The 21,834-nt window shown below is 33.5% G+C and overlaps 1 protein-coding gene and 1 long non-coding RNA gene across 2 annotated transcripts in view; one reads left to right on the top strand and one right to left on the bottom strand.

Annotated features, from left to right (window-relative positions):
• Positions 1 to 8,305: 8,305 nt before the first annotated feature.
• On the bottom strand, positions 8,306 to 21,771 carry LOC140452549 (uncharacterized). The gene is made up of 3 exons (XR_011952208.1): positions 21,646 to 21,771; positions 9,253 to 9,432; positions 8,306 to 8,368 (listed from the first exon to the last, which is right to left on the bottom strand). It is a non-coding gene; the product is annotated as an uncharacterized lncRNA (long non-coding RNA).
• The window catches only part of ZnT35C (solute carrier family 30 member 3), a 38,004-nt gene continuing 27,673 nt past the window's right edge, over positions 11,504 to 21,834 (top strand). The window contains exons 1-2 of the mRNA XM_072546874.1: positions 11,504 to 11,871; positions 16,278 to 16,474. Of these exons, the coding sequence (XP_072402975.1) occupies positions 11,840 to 11,871; positions 16,278 to 16,474 (229 nt within the window). The 5' untranslated portion in view covers positions 11,504 to 11,839. The remainder of the gene's footprint in view (positions 11,872 to 16,277; positions 16,475 to 21,834) is intronic.

The following is a 21,834-nucleotide window of genomic DNA, read 5'->3' on the forward strand; positions in this document are numbered from 1 at the left end:
GACAAGATGTGTTGTGTTGAGGTTCTTTCAAATACAGAGATGCGCGATCGCATTTTTTAAATCACTTTCAGATTCGGATCTGTGATTTTAAAACGTGATTTGTCATTCAAGTTTATTTTGTTAATGTGAAAAATCCATAGAGTTACCACATTTTAGAGTCCAAAAAAGAATTACCTACCATATTTAAACCCTTATGGTAGCAAATATCAAATATGCTAATAATTATTTATGTAGTTAAATATTTCTTTAATTTATCCAATTTTATTTCAGATATCGGAATCACGGGTCACGTCACTCTTTTTATTCTGGTCGCTCATCTCTACTATTTAGTTCGCTATAATTACTCAGTTGAATTTATGAGTATTTTATGAATGTCTACATGTACAAAATGTAGCTGGTGGGTTTTAAAATTGACAGGTTCTACAGTGAGAGTGAGATTTAATCAACGAGTTTAATACCAATATAGTATAGTAGTGGGAGGGTACGAGACTGAAAACCCGTCAGATAATTTGTTATTAACAATTTAATTGTTTAAAATGATTGTATCTCTTAAACTATTAGAGGTATTTAATTTTACCAAAATGAAAATTGTTCCTAAAAAAAAACAAAATGGCGTTTGGTAAACTTTGATCCGATTGTTAGAACCGGATTTATAACAAATTTCGTGAAAAAAATTGCAAAATTCGATGGAGCTTTTGCAAGTATAACTCAGCTTTCATACCTGTGATTAACTTTCCAAACCTCCTCATTTTAAAGTTAATTATTTCAGCTTTAAAAAAACTGACCTACTATAAGTCGTATTGAAAAAATCAAATCTTTGGTTGATGCATTGAATACAAAATATCAAAATGTGTACACCCTGGGTGAGAACTTTGTTATTGATGTAACTTTGGTACTATGGAGAGGTAGATTAATTTTTCGTCAATATATTCCCAATAAAGCCCACCGATATGGGATAAAAGTATTCAAACTTTGTGCAACAAATGGATATACCTCGACTACGAGCATTTATGAAGGCAAAGCAGAAACATTTGACTCAAATTTAGGCTTGGATCATCATGTGTTTCTAAAATTGTCACAGGGCCTTCTAAATCAAGATCGTACGTTGTTTGTTGATAACTTCTACACTAGTTATCCCTTGGCTTTATCGCTCTTAAATCAAAATACCTGTTAGGGCCTCAAGGAAAACATTTTTCAAAAGAAGTTATGACGAAAAAGCTGAAGAAAGGTGAATATGTAAGTAGAGAAGACGAAAATGGAATAGTAATTCTCAAGTGGCGAAACACTCGTGATGTAAAATTACTGTCTACGAAACATGCTCCTGACTTGATCGATACCTCATAAAATAAAGAGAACACAACCACATCGACACCATCAACTAGTAAACAACTTAAGAAAAAGAAGAAAAAGGAAACAAAAATAAAACCAAGTATGGTAGTAGCTTACAATCGAGGAATATCTGGCATAGACATATCTGACCAAATGTCTTCTTATGCGACACTTTTAAGAAAAGGGGTAAAGTGGTTTAGGAAGCTGGCCATGGAATATCTCCTCAGCATTAGTGTTGTCAATGCTTACCTGGTAATGAAAATGGTTTCAAAGAAAAAGAAGATGCAAATACGAAGGTTTAGAGAACAGCTGGTTCAGCAAATGTTAGACATAGAACCAAGAGAAGAACCTATAAAAAAACAGGACATGCATTGACCAAAGACAAAAAAATTCGTCGTATTTGCAAGCCTTGTTACAGATATTTGATTGGTTCTCTAGGAAGATCGGAAGCCAGAAAGAAAGTGAAGAAAATAATGACGTATTGCTGTGGTTGTCCTGATCAACCTTATATGTGCATGATGGACTGCGATAAAAATATTCGTACGTAATAAATTTATATTTTCCTGTTTTTGTTTCACTTTTGTATGGCAAAAATAAAAACTATTTTTTTCTTTTAATTTTTCATTATTTTTTCTTGGAGCGCCACCAATGTTTTAATGAAGTATCACTGGACAACAACAAAATTTCATATAAAAATCCATATACTCTCACGTAATTTTGAGTGATAGAAGGGTATTCAAAAGCTATCGTGTCAGTCATATGTGACTGACATGGCCTCACCGTAAAAATTGTACAAGAATTGAACAACTTTTTTGGTGTGGCGCCCCATGAAACTTTTTGAGAAAGGCGTGTGGCAGGCAATGTGTTAAGATCTTTGTGACTAGATCCAGGACTAAGTGCTACATATGGTTGAAGTCATATTGAAGTGAGATTCCAATCATAATACAATGTACAGACTGTTGTATTTAAAAAACCAAATTGACTGATGATAACAGAAAAATGGTATATCTGGCACAGACAGCATTTCAGAATAATCATTTCACGGTTCTGTACAATTCGGACCATCCAGTTAAGAGATAATTAGGCGTCTCCAGATTTTTTGTCCACTCTGTATTATTGTTTTAGCTTACTACAAGTACCTTAGGTAAACAATATTGTTTTCTGGTGTTAATTTTTTAATAATATCGTACTGTGTGATTGTCCTTCCCTACAATAATATGTTTGTTTTTTTTGTCTTTTCACGTTAGCCTTTAAATAAATATTTCTATTACTAATTTCTTGTATATCAGCATTAACACACTATCTTTTGACTAATGATATAATTTTAAATCCTCCTGACGTATGAATATTCTTATTACAGTAATTAGTCTTAACGATTGGAAAATATTTTGTTATTAAAAACACCCATTAAATTCACACGGCCCGAGGATTTTATCTTCTTTGATATCGGCCAGACTTTGCTGTAGGCACCACACTGTTATATTCCTAGCATGATGGCTCTATCTATACTAAGCACTGGCCTTGAAAGTTCAAAATATTAATAAATTGACGAAATAATCCAACAATATTTAATAAACATCTTATCGCTAGTTAATACCCATCATTTTATTCTAAATCTATATCGTTTTGTTTTCTCCAGAACCGTATTTTGGGGAACTAGATCATTTCAAAAATATAGAAAGCCTCCCCCTAATTATTATATGTGTAAAGTAGGGTACTGTGATTCCGAGACAAGAAAATTTTTGCATCTTGCTTAATTTCAGGATTGCACTTTTTTGCTGCACTTTTGGCCACCATATCATTGATGCAAATGTACCTAATTATTGGTTTTACCACCATTTTATAAAACCAATATAACATGTCTGGATTTAAATCCCACATTTTTGAATGACTGCTTGCTTGCTTTTGGTTATTTGTTCTATTCTGATTATTGCAGGTAAGTATTGAGTCTACTATGACACAAAGGTATTTTAATTCGCTAGCCATATTTAGATTTGTATCATTTAGAATTTTAGACATCCTAGATAGAGGGTGTATGCATAGACGTGGCCACAACGGGTTCCGCGGGTGCCGTGGAACCCACACTAACTTTCGAGGGGCGCAAAAATTCTGATCGGTGACTTCTTGAAGCAACTAATCTGTAAACATTTTGAGTAATTTTAAACAAATGAGATATTAAATAAGTTAAAAATTATGAATAAGTTAGATATTATTTTCTGATTACTATCAGATTTCTGATATCTAAATTAACTTACTATACCTAATACGGGCCATCTCCAACATTTATAATTTTAAATGCTTTTGTTGTGGATTTATTTAAGGTTTAGTGTTTTAAAATCAGATATCTCTATTAGACAGGCGTTAATAAGTTAAAAAGGGATACGAAACATCCTTCAAATATGATAGGAAACCATAATACTGTGTGATGGATCTTCTAGAACAGTAAGAGGGCTTTACTAGCCAGAACAGTTTTCAGCCAAAATAACAGGCAAAGGGAAAAACATGGGAATTTGGTCGTTTTCATCCACTTATAGTATTCCAAATGGTTGGAATATAGTCTAACAAAAGATGCAGCTTTCTAATGCAGATGTTATTGATGCAGATCATTTTCGTGCAGATGTTTTGGCATGAACGACAATACTAAGCCTGGCTTGATAGAGACTGCGTTTATTTTTATTGGATTTTTATCATGAAATAAAGTTACAGAACAATTTAAAATGCATCAAAATACAAGTTGCCATACATTTAGCACAGAAACTCGGAAGAGTTATAACGTGAATTAGTCCGTAGATCTTAAAAACCAAAAGAAAAAAGAGTCTGAACTGAAAGGCAGAGAGACCCAGGGACAAAAATAATTAGATTATATGAAGAAACTAATTAATATAATTGTAGTTCTAGTAAAAGGTTGAAAACCTCTTCGTGGTCACGATGAAACGTAACAAAGGAATGAAAAAGGATTCTGGAAATTATACTTTTTAAAAAATATGACCTTACATTAAAGGCATACTTAGAATCAGTCTCAAAAAACTGTACTTATGTTAGCAACTATATTTAAAATGTTGTTTTACATTTTGTCAAAAATGTAAGGGATATTCAGAAGGAAGCGAAAGGGCTTTATGGGATTGCAGACGAGACTTCTGATGTCACTCGCCACGAGCAGATTGCTATTGTTTTTAGATTTACTTTAATCAAATAAAAGGCAAATATCGAGCACAGTTTTTTATTTAATCTTGCCTAAGTACTTTCGCTCTCAGAGCATCTTCAGGGACATCTGAAATAAGCCAAGAAACTTATTTATTGATATTAAAATTATGTTTTCTGGACAATAAATGGTGACCAAAACTCGTTTTTAGATTTATTCCTAAAGAAAGTATGTTCCCAGTTAACAGGCTAATATTGAAACGTTTATATTTAACGGATGCAAAAACAATAAATTTTACTTTGCATGATATGAATGTTTCGTTGGAGGATGTTGAAGCTATATGCTTTGACGAAGCTTCAGCGATGTAAGTAAAATTTACTGGTGTAAAGAAAATATGTAGAGAGAAAAATATTAAAATTGTATATATTTATTGCTATGCACATTGCCTTAATTTAGTATTGGTAGCTACTTCCACTAATCATATTGAAAACCCAACGATTTTTGATTTTTTGGTGTAACACAATGTAACACAATTAGTTTATTCTCATATTGAAGGCAGTCCAAAAATGCACTCTATTTTTAAAGAGATTGAGTAGGTCACAAATAATAAGTCAACAACTTTGAAATCTTTACCTGAAACACGTTGGGCTTTTCGTGCTGGGGCAGTTGCTGTGGTTAAAGATCAGCTTGTAGTAAGTATCGAAGCCATTGAAGAGACAGTTTGATGTATTATTCCTTTGATTTTATTATATATTTGAAAATAATGCATCCAATTTTACAAATGGTTGTCGAAGTAAGCAAATTACTTTAATCTCCAGACATAGAAATTTGTTAAGCTATAGAAGAAGTTTCAAATTAGCGTTTGCTTTGGAAGAATTAAGGATCGAACCATTTCTATTTGATAATATTTTTTATTACAAAGTAAAAGACACGGTGATAAGCTTCAAATTAACATTCCTACTGCGAGAAAACGTAAAGCTAACAGATTAAATCACAATGCTGGAAACGCATTTACAGTTAACGACAAGAAAAGTGATAGTCTTTGTATTTTATCTGCTTTTAGACCGAATGATTAAGTCATTTAAATTAATAAACGGCAAATTTGACCAAGAATCAAAAAAATATTTATTCAGTACAACAAGCTCTATATAATAAATTGCTCTATATAATAAATTTATGTCATCTAGTTTTTTTATGTATTTTTTGTATAGGTGACTGTGACCACCCATATTTTTCTTATGGCCACGCAAGAATTTAATATAAAATCAAACATAACTCGTTTCAAAAATTTACTAATAAATATATTTTGAATTTAAAAAATTATTTCAAAAAATTGTACACTGTTTTTCGAATATGAAAATATCATTGTTGGAAATTAAATTAATGGGGGGGCGAGATTTTCGGCATTGGAACCCACACTAAGAAAACCTGGCCACGCCTATGGGTGTATGCACATTTATTGTTTCGTCAGTTTAAGAGGTACTGTGTCCTTATTATTGATATTATGTTTACATATATTACGTTTATAAATGTCTTTCTCTTATACAAGTAGAAAGAGAGAGAGAGAGAGAGAGAGAGAGAGAGAGAGACAGAGAGAGAGAGTGAAAGAGAGAGAGAGAGAGTGAGAGAGAGGGGGAGAGAGAGATATCCATTTCTTTTACTTAACAATAAATTTGTTCTATTGTTCTATTCTGCATTATTCGGAATACAGAGTTGTTACGTTTTAAACATTTTGTTTTATTTTTTTTAAACATTTGTTTGGATGTAAAATAGTTTTTATTGTTCTAAAGCTATTTTCTCGTGGCATTTTAAAGTAATTACTACTTAAATGGGAATAAGCAACAATTAAAGGTTAAAGTATGTTTATTGACGTTTCAATTTCCACTTTGGAAATCGTTCTCAAAATACCGTAAAAAATAATTAAGTTACTTCCAGCATATTCAAGCAGAAGGTTGGAAAACATTCTACATAGAGCCAGTTTGTCAATGATGTTATTTTGAGAACGATTTCCGAAGTGGAACAGCTCTTCAGGCCTGGAGACCCATGGCTTCTACTTTCTTTACAATTTTTTTCCACTCATCTCTGTTTTTTGTCTTTTCCTCCCAGTCCGGCATTCTTAGTTTTCTTACATCGGTTTTAACCTCTTTGTTAACCACACTTTGCACTATTTATTATATGCAAATTATACTCGAGAACACCCAAAATTTGAGACAAATCTCGGAGCAAATTTACACACTATTGACCTGACGTTAAAACATGTTTAAAACACTTAAATTAAACAACCCTTTTTTTATTTTCTTTATTAATATAAGAAGTAAACATGAGAAAAATTCTCAAATACATTATACAAACTTTTTAACATACATATTATTTATTTATTAATAATAGGAACACTACAAAAATTGGAAAACTTAAAACATTTTGCATACAAGAATTAATACATTTCTCAAACTGTTTCAGTCTCATAGTAATCTTGTAATCTAAGTCATCAATTTGATATCTATCAGTCACGTCAGCAGTGATGAAATTAAGCTCTTTAAAAATTGAAACCAACTAAGCAGTTTTGATATTGCCTAGCCGATTGCGTAGTTTGGAATGGACTAAACCATATGACGAGAAGAGCCTGATAATTAATAATAATTGGCAATGCTTTTAGATGGTAAGTTTCTATATATTCCAAGCCAGTTTCTATTTGATCTTGACTAAGTTTATTTCCACTAAAGTGATGATCAAGCAAATTTGCCAAAAAATGAGCTAGGGTCAAAGCCATTTAGATACGCTCCTTGACTTCATTCGTATCACTTACCAAAAATTCGCCATTTGCATGTTCAGCCAATGCAGTGTCCTCCTAACAGAAGAAGAGACAGAATAACTTGGTGAGATCTGTTGATTGAATGTGGGTTTCATGGACCAATATCTTCTTTTATCCCTTAGTTTGCTTGTAGATGTCTTCCATTTTTGTTTTCATAAGTTGAAGGTCATAGATTTTGATAGTTGCTTTATATCTAAGGCTGGAATTAATTGTTCTGCCAATGAAGGTGATTGCGCAGCTGTATTAGCCCAATGATCAGCGTTTTCATTTCCCTCGATTCCAGAATGAAAGGAAACTCATAGGAAAACTATTTTTGATTCTGCTTGACGAAGACTACGTAATATTTCTTTGATTAATATGGCTATAGTGTTGTTCGTGAAGGTTTGATACATTAGTCTCAGTGAATTGAGTGAGTTAGATATTATTAAAGAGTGTTTGGCTGGTGCTCTGGAAATGTATTTTAACGCTTGTAATATGGTATAAAGTTCTCCATTCTCCCACTGTATGAACTGGGAAGCTTAAATAAATGTTTGGTATCGTTGTTTATGAGTACTGCTGCTCCTACGTCTTGGGAAGACTTAGATGAATCAGTCAAGGTGTGGGTGTAATTTTTATAATTCGAGACTATTAAATTTGTTAATAATTTTAATATATATGTATAAGATATGGACTGGTATCATTATTGCGTTAATTGGGTGTTTACATGTGGGGTTTTGATAATCCATGGAGGAATGCTGTGTCTATTCATTAGACATGTAATGAGAAAATTTTGGAGATTAAACTTTGATATGTAGCGGTGAACGCTAGTGGGGAGGTGCTATTTTGAAAACTTGATTTGACCATTGCAAAAAGTGTTTTTGTGATCAAGAATTAATAGAAGCGATGCTACTCTTGAGGCATATGATAAACTGAGAATTTGTCGTCTGAAAGATAGTGATGGTTCGTCCAGTTCCAGTATAGGCTTTCTATAGGCGTTGTTAGAGACAACAAGACTTATTTGCTAAGCATCTTAATAAATTTAAGCCCTTATAGCATAAAAGTTATTCTTTCGATATATTTTTCCATGATAGACGTTCGTCGAATATCTACAAAAAATTTATAGGTGAAGTGTAGTTTAGTTTCTGGTTTTATAGAAATATTGATGGTAATTAAAGTTCTGTTATTTTATTTTTGAGAATAAAATGCAATTTGTTTTGTTTGAAATTAGGTTTCATTGAATAATCCGATCGAAGATTAGATTTGGACCTTTTTTTAGCTGGTTTGGGTGGCATTGAGAATATCAAAGGGGGAAAATAAGTTGATGGTACACGAATAATGGATGGAGATAGAATGGTAGGAGTGTCAGGAGGACTATCGGTAGAGTGTCCTCTTTTTTGTATATGGGCTTTGAATTAGTATGAGGAGGGATTTATAGATCCATAATGGTAGCCGAGGTGGGTGTGTCGTAAACGGGGATGGCCTCAATTTTTGAAGATGGAAGTTCATTTGATGAAGTTAGGGAGTCAGCTGCAAATGAAAAAGAGGGAGGAGCATTAGCTGCACTAAGTGTATGGTCTGGTACACTGGGGACTTTCTGGTAAGAATTCGCGGTATGTCCCGTAAGTATACGAAGAAAACACTATAGTCTATCAGTGAATAAGAATATTCTAAAAGATGTATTTTCATGGTTAATTAGCAGGTAAATAGTAATATTTTTTGGGTGAACTATTTTACCAATTGCTTTAATATATTCAAATAAAACAGTATTCAAAATGGAGTATATGACAATAGCTTGTTCCCCTTTAGGGAACGAAGGGGGAGGAGGCCTAGAGAGTCTGGCAGCGACATATAATTTTCGGTTGGAATTGGAGTTGTTTTGTGTAGATGGTTGAGCGCTGTTCATGATGTGTGAGTTTCTGGTTACAAAGACCACAACACAATATGTGAGAGTACTTAATAGACCACGTAAAAGAAGAAAAAAGGATCTCACCTAATTTCTCTGGATATTCACTGGATTTCACAATTAAATTAGACTTTTAAAATAGTAAATCAAATACTCGTTTCCTTATCACACCGTGATCGAAGCACTTCGCTTCGTATTGTTAACTCGTCGATCGTCAACACGTGAATGAATTTATCTGTTACAACGCTGTTGTACCCCTAAAAATCCCTGAAAAAAAGTAAATTCATACTATATATATTTGGTATCCCAACGAGTGGCATAATTAAAGTGGTATATATTTGACGACCAACTCGTGGTATAGATATATATTTGTCAACCAACTTGTTGAAGGAAGTTATATATGGTTAAATAAAAGTTTAGTGTATTTTAAGGGCTAATTAACGACAAAATTAGCCGGTTAAAACAGTGACCTATTCGCTTCGCGTCATTTTCGGGATGGTTTCGGAAAAAGTACTTCGCTCTTTCGGATTCTTTGACTGGTTTAATTTTTTAAAATAATTTTCTGCTTCGTGTTTAGTTACTGGACAGAAAGTTTGTTAAATTTAGGTGATTCGGTAATTAGGTATATACGGACGCTAATGTTTCGATATTTTTGTAAAATTTGCTGATGGTGTTAGTAGAAACGAACGAGTGTTGAAAACGTTAGTTGATATACAACTAAGAGATAAAATGTTGCCTACTAAGTTTATAGTTTTTCCTAATACATCTAACAAAATTCCTTTTAGGATTGATTTTTTGACCAATGCAGAAATAGTCTTAGATTTGCATAATAAAAAATGGTATTTTGCAAATGAAAGCACACGTCAGCAGTTGTTCTTTGAAGCCAAGTGTATAGAACTTACTGAAATTTATTGCTGTGAAAATTTAAGACAGGATCAAGGAGCGATGCTAGCTGAATAGGAAGCACCGCATTAACACTGAAAATATCGCACCAATCGCACTAGCACCATACCGAATGTCAACTGCACAGAAGAAAGTGCTTAAAACTGAGTTAGATAAACTCCTGGAAGAAGGCATCATCGAAGAATGTGTAAGTGTATGGGCCGCGACAGTTGTATTAGTGCCGAAAAAATATGGCGGTACGAGACTTTGCGTAGATTATCAACGTTTAAATGCTTTGACTAGTGACTCTTATCTGTTGCCATGTATGGACGATTTATTACACGCTGCTAAGCGACCTTTTTATATGTCTACCATAGACTTACGATCGGGATATCATCAAGTTAATATCACGGAAGCTGATCGTGATAAAACTGCGTTTATGTCACAGTTCGGGGATTACCGGTGCTTGCGGATGCCTTTTGGACTAAAAAGAGCCCCAATGAATGAATTTTCAAAGACTCATGGACCGTTTTTGCCGTGGTTTGTGCGCGAAAGGTGCATGTTTGATCGCGAAAAACTGAAATGTAAATATGCTGATAGATGTTTGAAGGAACTCAGTCCATTCAAAGAAGGAGATTTAGTCTGAGCCAAAACAACCGCTCCCAGTAACAGGTGGAAAGGTCAGACAGCTAAATTCTACCCGAAGAGAGATGGACCCTACAGAATTAAACGAGTGGTATCCCCTGTGAGTTATGAGCTTTGTGGAATGGACACTCCTACTGCTCCTGGTGTGTTCCATGTATACGCCCTTACATACTAACTTCAATTATGTTAAAGCTCCCACGCCTGTAGTGCCAAGACGAAAACGAGGACGCCATAGGAAGAAACCTGCATCTTCTGCGGGCCCCTCCTATAATGAGTTCGATGCCAGGGGGGAGGGGACTGTAACAAATCATAATCCCTATGGTGACGCCGATGGGGTATGAGGGATGAACTAGCCATCATCGGCAGATTTCAAGTGGTCTAATGTGTTGAAAATTGTTGAAATCCGTGAGGAACGTGTTTAGACTTTAACAATAATTTGCCTTTTTGGGTACAACTATATTTTTTACTAGTTTTTCACTTTCATTTTTTTCATATAGGTATTCCAATATAATTTCCAAAGTATATAATAAATCAAAGTAAAGATATACACCACAGTTTGAAAATTTGATTATTTTTAAAAATATCTAAAACATAGATGTTCAAAGTTTAAAAAGTGGTGATTTTAAAGATAAATATGTAAAAAACTTGCCTCTGATTGGCTTAAACTCTTTTAAAACAATAAAAATAATAATACTGTATTAGACCATTGGGTTTTAAATTAAATTTAAATTAGTTTTTCGGCCCGGGTCTTATCAAAAAGATAACGACTTATTTTAATAAGCTATGCCTAGTACCAAAGTCAAATCACGGTTCTAAGTCGGCTTCATGGGTCTAAGTCGGCTCTGTGATTCAGTTACAGTTTAAAATAACGAAGTTACTATGTCAGCATTAATAGGTTTATTTATTTACACATTTTTACCATGTTCTTATCACTAGTGGCGATTTCAAGTTGAATCTCAGATATTACAATTGAATTTTTGTCGATTGTATTGTTAGTGTGAATGGCGAGGAACTAAGATATCAAGTGAATTTTTGATATCGACATTTGTGATCAGGAATCGATAACGTTTACTATAGTGGTATTTTGAACAGTTACGTTTAGTTTTGAGCAACTACAGGAAGTCCACTGACTTCGTAAACAGCTAAGATGCAGAATGGTCCAGAGAAAAGTTCCTTAGTGTAAGTTATAGATTTCATATTAATGGCTTTTTGCCAAATTTCTAATATTATGTTTGAAATAAAGAAGACGTAGGTAGTGTGATTAGTGTTAAAACATCATTGCTATTTTATTATATATGTAGGTATAATAAACTTTGTGGCGCGCATTTCTTTTTATGATGTTCAATGTTCACACACACTACACACATGGTGTCTAAAACAGTGTGTAGTGTTTATGACATACTAATTTATAAAGTGTATAATATAATGGTATTTATATTATATTATTATATTGGTATGTCTTCAAGAAGCATTCCACTGAAAGCTTACTTATACTATTGCCTATATCTAATTGTCTAAATCAGGTTCCTTATAGGCTTAAAAGCTAACTAAACGGTCTGAGAATTTAATTATGTTTAATTGAGTTTCTTCTCATTAATGTAATGTCTCTCACAATCTTTACTGTGTGACTAAGTAGTTTTATGGCCTTATAGTATGTATGTGCATTGTTGTAGCTCTCCCTTGTTGTAAACAGCTACTAACATACTGCTTTACCACTTCTCTGACATTTGTCACTTTAAGGCTGTTTATACTTGCCCAGGAATATTATCTAGGCGTAAATTTATTTCGCGTAGCGAAAGCTAGTCACTTTTTTTTTGGCGACCACATGTGCATTCAAATCACCTTCTATTATGACTTACTCCTTTTACGGAGTATTGCTCAATGTCTCCTAATTGATCATAGAAAACTTTTCTTTCATTCTTACCGATTATATTTAATAAATATCTTACAAAAAGCATTCCACTGAAACGTCACCTATAGTCTAACTAGGATCCTTATTATGACACTTTAACTAAACTTATTATCTTTTATTTTGTGATACTGACGATTAATGTAATTTTAGTAAAGTGTAATTGTTATTTTTATTTTTTTGACTTTTTGTAAGCTATGTTCATAAAATTGAACAATTTCCAGTGACAATAAAGCATATTTCTATTCTATTCTAAAGAAAATGATGATGAATCTAGGTTTTTATTCAACAGTTGATTTCTGAAACCAAATTGGTTTTCATTATTTACTTTATCATCGTTATTGATCGTTTTCTTCATTACTTTACATACACTGTGTCAGCCAAATGGAATAAATTAGCTAATAAATAAATGAGGAAGTATTCGAAAAAAACAGTCAAACACATCGATTAGTATTTATAGTTGCGCATTTTTTTCCATAAAAACTTTTTATACGGGGTGTATCAGATAACGGTGGCCAATATCAACCTGCTTATTTTAAATAAAACACCCTGTATATTAATTAATTTTTGGATTCCTCAGATCATTTTAGACATTTTTTGAATACAATATCCTATACCTATCTTTGACTGTTTCGGAAATATTAAGTAAAATGCAAAAATTCACATTTAGAAAAGAAAATTATCTATTTTCCGAAAGTCGCTACAACATATTCAAAAACTTCTAAATAATACAAATCTAAACAATACAATAATAAGAAAAAGTCTAATGGTGTTAAATCGGGAGGTCGTGGTGGCCATTCCATCGATCCTCGCCTTCCTATCTACCGATTTGGAAATATTTGGTTGAGGTACTGCCGGACATGGATTTGGTAGTGGGGTGGTACTCCATGTTGTTGAAACCATATCATATTTGCTGGAACTTGTGGGTTTCCTATTTAGGATACAAGTTGGCCAACGTTGGCGCTACATTATTTTGGAGCAATGATAAATAATTGTCGCCGTTCAAATTGCCATCTATGAAAAAGAGACCTATGATCTGATCTTCATTAATTCCTGCCCACACGTTAACCTTCTCAGGGTGTTGAGTATTGAATTCTCTCATCCAGTAAGGATTTTCCCTTGACCAATAGCGGCAATTTTGCCGATTAGCATGGCCGTGAAGAGTAAAGGTGCACTCACCAGAAAACAAAACATGTTCTAATTGGATCACATATCTATCTAACATTGCCATCATCTGTTCAAAAAAAATACGTTCTTCGCCAAAATCATCTTTAATGAGCTTCTGAGTGTGTATAGTTTTATAGGGATGTATTTTTTTGTTTTCTTTTAATATTCTAATAACCGATGAATAGCTAATATCGAGTACTGAGGCTACTTTCTGAACATATGTATGTGGCTGTTTGTCAAACTCAAGCATACCAGCCAATTTGGTATCCTCACTTATTGTATTGGCAGCTTCCTTTTTACCTTCCTAACATGTCTCAGCTCGTGGAATTGCTTCTCTACTTTACTAATTATTGTCCCTTGAGATATGTGCGGCAAATCAGGAAATGCTTCGTGAAGTAAACGAGCTACTTCCATTTGTGTCCGTGTCTTATCTCCATAGCCAATCATCTGTATAATTGTAATTTTGTGCATTTCTGTTAAATGAACCATTTTTCTGGCTTGCGGTTAATGAAATTTAAACGACAACGACAACTACTTCTGTCATGGAACAATAAAACATTGGCGTTTTAAACCAAAGTAAACAATTTTTTGTTTTTTTTAACATATCAATAAAAATTAATGCTTAAATAGTTTTTGGTTACTTTATCATTACTAAGACCTAAATGGGCAAGAAGTATTAAGACAGTGGTAGCGACTTTGGACAAATAAATAATTTTCTTTTCTAAATGTGAATTTTTGCATTTTACTTAATATTTCCCAAACAGTCAAAGATAGGTATAGGACATTGTATTTAAAAAATGTCTAAAATGATCTGAAGAATCTAAAAATTAATTAATATATAGAGTGTTCTATTTAAAATAAGCAAGTTGGTATTGGCCACCGTTATCTGATACACCCAGTATAAAAAGTTTTTATGGAAAAAAATGCGCAACTATAAATACTAATCGACGTGTTCGACCGTTTTTTCGAATACTCTCCTATTTATTTATTAGTTAATTTATTCCATTTGGCTGACACACAGTGTATAATATGTTCTATGATTTTCCAGGGAGTTGGAAGTACTCTTTTTGTTCTATTAGATTACTTTTAAATTCTCCAGGAGTTTTGTTGATGATGGAATATGGAATGTGTTGTCTGAACTACATTTAGTAAAATTCAGTTTTCTTTTTATATATTTATTTATGTACTTCTTTTCCAGTACATCCGCTATTTATTAACACAGACATTTATTTACTAAGAGATTGCTTATATGTATTCTAAAAAGTTTAACTTTTTACTGGGTTGTAGATTTTAACTAACCTGTCTTTTTTAGTTATATTAGGAATTATTACTCATATATTCTAATGTTTTTTTATCTCGACATTTAAAAAATACTAATTGCATTAGATAAGATACCACATTAGATTAGGTAGGCTACTTTTTTCGCCTTTAATATTTTTTCTAAGTACAAATATTGTTATGTTATTTATCTCATTTTTATCTAAACTGAGAAACTGAGATAGGGGTTTAAACACGAAAACAGGTAAATGCAATTTCTTGCAGATATTGTACCTCTTTGACATTTCGTAAGCAAAGCCTTCGACAGAGTCTGGCACGAAGGACTGACATACAAAGTTAGAAGCTATGGATACAGCGGAGCCATGACCTCATCGTACTACCTGCGGGCGGCCGCAGGTTTAGGGTTCGGATAGGACAAGTCCTGTCCGAGCACGGAGCTTTGGAGGAAGGAGTGCCACAGAGAGCGGTCCTGTCACCTCTACTGTATACAATATACACCGCCGATGTTCCAAGAACAGCAGAAACACTTACCAGTCTTTATGCAGATGACACAGCAATTGCGGCATTGATGAAGCTGTAAACAACTTACAGACAGCATTGGATAACATAGAAAAATGGAGTATCCAACGGAAAATAGCCATTAACTCAGAAAAAACTCAAGCGGTCATGTTTAAAAAGAGAAGAGAAACCCCAGACGAACAGCTTACAGTACAAAATAATTTCGTCGAATGGAAAAGAGAAGCAAAATACCTAGGAGTCACAATGGATCAAGCACTAAACTTCACGCAACATGTGGACCAAACCAATAGTCTCCATAAGAGGTCTCCATTCCAAAATTCTTTTTGTGCACCGATCATCAACTGATCTTGCTACATGACCTGCCCATTTCCACTAGTGTTGTTATCCTTTCAATAACGTCTGCTACTCCTGACCTTTTGCGTATAGTAGCATTGGGTATTCTATCACGTAGAGAAATCCCTAACATTATTCTCCCCATTGCCCTTTCCGCAACTTCTAATTTACTCACTGCTGTTCTTGTGAGTGTTAGGGTTTCTGTGCCGTAGGTCATCACTGGCAAAATACACTGATTGAATACTTTTCTTTGACTATCCAGTTATCCAAGACTCATTGAGATAGGTAATAGCTATTAATCTTTTGATGTTATTGGTGGTCAAACGCATAAATATACGACACATTTTAACAATATTTACATTTGTGTTATACTTTTCAGTAAAATCGATAACAGTAATTATGGCTCCATGGGCAAAAGGACTAGAGAAAACAGCGTATCAAGCCTCAGAGGTGTTGTGTACTGTGTGCACGGTAAACCTAGTGCAGGATGTTGTACAGTTCTTGAGGGGGAAGTGTTAGAGATGGAGGGCGAATCGCAAATAAACACCAGAGAGAACGCAGATACAACTGAACTCAGTAAGTATTAACATTTTTTTATAAAGTACTATACTTCAGTCATCAGAGACGAGAATGATACTGAATTTCTAAAAATCATACGAAAAATCTGAATTTTCCTGAGAAAATGGGCTTTTTGCATATTTTTGGGGTCTTAAAATTGACATTTTTAGCAAAATTCAACTTGTTCGTATGATTCTTATAGGTCAAATCTCTCACGAATGGACTACTAAGGCTGCATAAGGGAGAATAAAAATACATTTTTACAAAATAGAGACTATGCTTATTTTGATTCGTACAACGAATATAAAGTTTAACAAGGTTTCAATAAATCTAGGAGGCTGTCAACATTAGATCCTCACCTTTTGTCTCAGTTCTCGGTTTTCTAGGATTGCGATGGAATATACACCACATCCTACTGCTCAAAGCTTCAAAGGTTCAAAGTTTTTCATCTAGGTTACCCACATCGGTCTCCTGACAATCGGATCGCTATCCCTGATTATTCATTTTATCTAAAACTATTATTGACCTTTGAAGGTAAATGATCTTGACCAAATGATTGATATTCAGAAACTTCGTTATCAGGGAGCCCAAGTATACAAATCTGTCTGCTACTTCGAAATTCACCACTTCACTTGGTGTATGTGCGGTAAATTATTGTTTACCCTCCATGTATGTCTCTACTGAGATATAAATAATCGTAACACTTCTTTCAGTTTTTCTTAGAATCTATCATGTCCCCGTCCACACCATCTATCCATCTCAGTCTTGGTGTATGTCTACTCCTATTTCCCACTAGTGCCGCTAATAGAATTCGTCTGGGTATGTAATTTTCATTTGCTTTTGACACATGTCCAGCTCATCTAAGTCTACCTATTTTTATGAAAGATATTACATCTCTACCATTAACTATTTCTTTATACTTCTCGTAAAATTCAAAATTATGTCGCCGTCTTCAAATACCATTTTCACAGATTCCGCTAATTATTCTGAGTAGTATCTTTCTTTCAAAGACGAGCAGACGATTTGCATCTGTTTTGGAAATGGTCCATGTTTCTGACCCATATGTCAGCACTGGAGTGTTCTGTAAGTAAACTTATTTACTTCCTCAAAATTATAGTGATCTATGCTAAAGTTTTGTTCGGCGATTCTAGCTTTATCTCTGTTATTTGGCATCGAAACCAAAATTTTGGTTTTTTCCTCGTTTATTTTAAGGCCCATATTTTCTCCGGCCGTCAAGTAGTTGGAAACCATCTCTTTAAGACCTCGTGTGGTGCGAGCGATCAAATCCAAGTCGTCAGCGTAAGCCATAATCTACGTTGACTTATTAAAAATTGTTCCCCTGTTGTGTAACTTAGCATCTCTTATAGTCTTTTCCAATGTTCAAAGGCTTGTATTTTCACTCTACAGATCATTTTAGTCATAGTTTTTTTTGCAGGTCTGATTAATTTATGAGGAATGTTAAGTTCATTCAGCTTCAAATAATTTACATCTTAGGACGCTATCGTCCGCTGACTTAAAGTTAAGTCCACAAGTCCACAAAGAGATGAAACGTATCAATGTAGCACAAAAATCTGGTCAATTGTTGACCTACCTGGCCTAAAATCGCTTTGATATTCGCCAAGAAGTTCTTCTATGTACGTACTTAAAGGTACTGCAGAGGTTGGTGTTGGAGAATATGTTGTATTTTGTTTTCAGAAGAGCCCTATAATTTTTACATTCCAACAAATCTCCCTTTTGTCCAGTGGACATATGATTCCAGTGCACCATTCCTCTGGCATTTGTTCTTCCTAGACTTTGACTATTATAGTGTGAATTTGGTGCATAATGCTGTTAACTCTATGTTTGATGAGCCTGCAGGAATACAGTCCACTCCTGGGGACTTGTTATATTTAAGACTGATTGCTCTCGCATTCCATATTGAAGAAGGTTCTACGAGGGTGTTGTTTTTTGGGTTGTTGGGTGTTTTCCACTTCGGTATAAAGTAGTTCTTTGAAGTGCTTAACCCATCTGCCTTGTACTACGTCACTGGTACTAAATATATACATTTTTGTCCCTACACCAAGTCAGCCTTGGTTTGAATTCTTTTCTTGTCTTATTTAGGATATTATAGAACTTTCTATTTTCATTTTTTTCCTTTACTAATTGAAGCTCTTGTATAATCTGGTTTTCCAAGGTCCGCTTTTTTCTTCGATGCATGCGTTTTTACTCCTTCCCAAGTTCTTTGTACGTTTGCTCCTTATTCCGTGTTCTTCTTTGTTGCATAAGTTTATATGCATAAGTTTATATGCATAATTGTTCTTTTAGTGATATCTTCACATTCACCATCGAACCAACCGTTGTGTGGAGTGCGTTTTTCTAGTCCTGGGACGTCATCTGCCGCTCCCTTAATTGTTTTTCTCCTTATATCCCATTGCTCGTTAGCTGTTAAATTCTCATCTAGTGTGTTTTCACTGTCAACGTAATTTTGATACCTTTCTAGTGTACGGGGCTGTTTCGCGAGTTTTAAATTATAGATAGTGCTTTTCTCACCCTTTTTCCATTTTAAGTTTAAAATTCTTGCTCTTATTTTTGCGCCTACCAAGAAGTGGTCTGAATCTATATTAGCCCCAAGATATGAACGTACATCCATTAGATTAGAGAATTGCCTGGTTTCTATTAGGATGTGATCTATTTGATTTTTTGTTGTTCCATCAGGCGAAGTTCATGTTACTTTATGGATAGTCTTGTGGGGGAAGTAGGTCCTTTCAACGACCATGCCCTTGCAAATCCTATTATTCTATTTCCATTGTCGTTGGTGACATTACGGGCACTGCCATTTTCCAATGTATAGACTATATATATTTTCTTTCCATATTTTTGCATTAAGATCTCCAATTATGATCTTGATGTCTTTTCTGGGGAATCTGTCATAGATGGTCTCTACCTCGTACCATTTACCTGATGTTAAAAAACTAACCTCTTACTCTTCGTGGGATTATTGATTTGAATTCCATGATAAAACGTTTTGCTTTATTGTTAACAATGAATGCGGTACCGTTGCACAGAAGAGTTATTGCAAAATTGGAATTGTTTATCCCAGCAAGCTTTTATCTAAAGCGTTATTATGCGTAAATTATTAGTTCTACATGAATTCTGAAGGACCAAATTGAAAAAAAAGGCATATATTTAACGATTAAAAAGTTTACAAACTGTACATCGTAAAATAGGTTTACAAATATATTGTACAATCATACAAATATTTAAGTTACCTTTTATTTCATAACCTTTTCTTCTAATAATTATAAAAGTTAAATGAAAAAGTGATAAAAAATGATAAAAGTAAAATTTTGCAAAATAAATATTTATTTGAAATTGTTTAAAAAAATTACTGGGTTAAATAAATAAACAATTCACAAATTAACTAATTGCATTTTAATAACCTATTCAACGAGGTACCCCAAATTAAAAAAAAACATCAATTTTCGTTGATTAGAAAGATATTGCAACTTTTGTAAATTTGAATTTATGAATTCAGTTTTTGAAATAGGAAATCGCTTCGCTTTTAAATCCTTCATCTTTGGCGCATCATGAACGGCTCATTTTTAAAGCAATCTCGGACCAACTCGGGTTTTAAGAGTCGTATAAGACATTGTGTGTTTTTTTTAATTCGTGTAAAAATGCCTTCTTCTTCTTAAAGTGCCCTCTCCTCAATGGAGGTTGGCTACTACAATTTTAAAATCTTCTCTATCTTCAGCTGTTCTTATTAGCTGTTCAAAATTTAGCCCTGTCCATTGTCGGATGTTTCTGAGCCACGATAGTCTTTTCCTTCCTAGGCCTCTCTTTCCCTCGATTTTTCCTTTCACTATAAGTTGGGCATATTGGTACTTATTATTTCTCAGTATGTGGCCTAGGTATGATGTTTTTCTAACTTTTACTGTGTTAAAAAGTTCTCTTTCCTTGCCTATTCTATGCAGCACTTCTTCGTTTGAGGTATGCGATGTCCATGAAATTTTGAGCATTCTCCGGTAGATCCACATTTCAAAGGCCTCCAATTTATTTACGGTTGATGTTTTTAGGGTCCACGTTTCAACTGCATATAGAAGAGTCGACCAGACGTAGCATTTTGATAAACGTAGTCGAATTTCGAGTTTTATTCGAGAATCACAAAGCAGTTTTTTTATTTTTTCGAAAGATTTTCTGGCCTGTTCTATTCTCGATCTTATTTCTAGATCAGGATTTAGGCTGCTATCGATCCAACATCCCAGGTACTTAAATCTATTGACCTGTTCTAAAATGTGCCCATTTATTGTGCAAGGTTGAGGTACGTTTTGGTTTTTTCGGATTGACATCACTTTGGTGCCAAAATGGTGGTAAAAATGCCAACATTTCAAATAAAAAAAAAATTAACTTCCTACATGCTAATGCGTCTGAGTTATTTTAAATTTTTATAATCTTAAAATCACAGTACTTTTGCAAACCTAATTTACAATATTTAATATAAACTTTTTAATCGTTGAATGATTTAATTTGATAATATGTCTTTCTCTTCAATTTGGTGTTTCCAGAATTCATGTAGACGCAACAGTTTACGCATAATAACGTTGTAGATAAAAGCTTTCTGGGATAAAAAATTTCAATTTTGCAATAACTATTAAGTGAAAGTTCTTAATAATTTCCAAAAAATCGATTTTAAAACTATTTTTGCAATAATTTAGCAAAAAAATAACAAAAATAACTTTACAAACTCTCATTTTAATGGATTTTCTATACCTTTTCAGTAAAATTGCCTCACTTTTCTTGATGATTTACTGGTCTTCACCTTTAGTATTTAAAATAGCGAACTTACATTGTTTATAATTAAAAAATGTTGTTTAATCTTTTGTGTGTTTTGTTTATTACATATTGTTATCACCAAATTTATCAAAAGCAGTTGTTAAAATACCCGTATCAAAAAATTTTACCTGTAAGTTGCTTCACGATTATATGTTCTGAGCATGTTATCACGTTAATTAGTGATTTTTTTATTTTGTTTCTTATTAATAATCCGACACCATGTCTGTGCCAGTAGTTATTCATGCCAACAAAATATATAAACGATTCTTTTGAGAGTAAAACAGAAAATATTTTTTGTTTTAAACATAAACAATTTCACCTCTGTTATTTATTAACTGCCCTCATTTTGATAGTAATCTAATCAAGAATAAACTTACCTACAATTAAAATATTTACTTTTAAGTAATCTTAAACGGATTTAATTTTTGATAAATATATTCAACAGTCCCTAATATTATTTACCAACATCCCGTCGTCCCTAAAACTTGGCTATAAGAATTATTAAACTATAATTTTCTGTTGAACGACACAGTGAAACCCATCCAGAAATTGCACCATCGGAACAT

The sequence above is a fragment of the Diabrotica undecimpunctata genome, chromosome 10 (assembly GCF_040954645.1).
Source record: "Diabrotica undecimpunctata isolate CICGRU chromosome 10, icDiaUnde3, whole genome shotgun sequence".
Classification (NCBI taxonomy): Eukaryota; Metazoa; Arthropoda; class Insecta; order Coleoptera; family Chrysomelidae; genus Diabrotica; species Diabrotica undecimpunctata.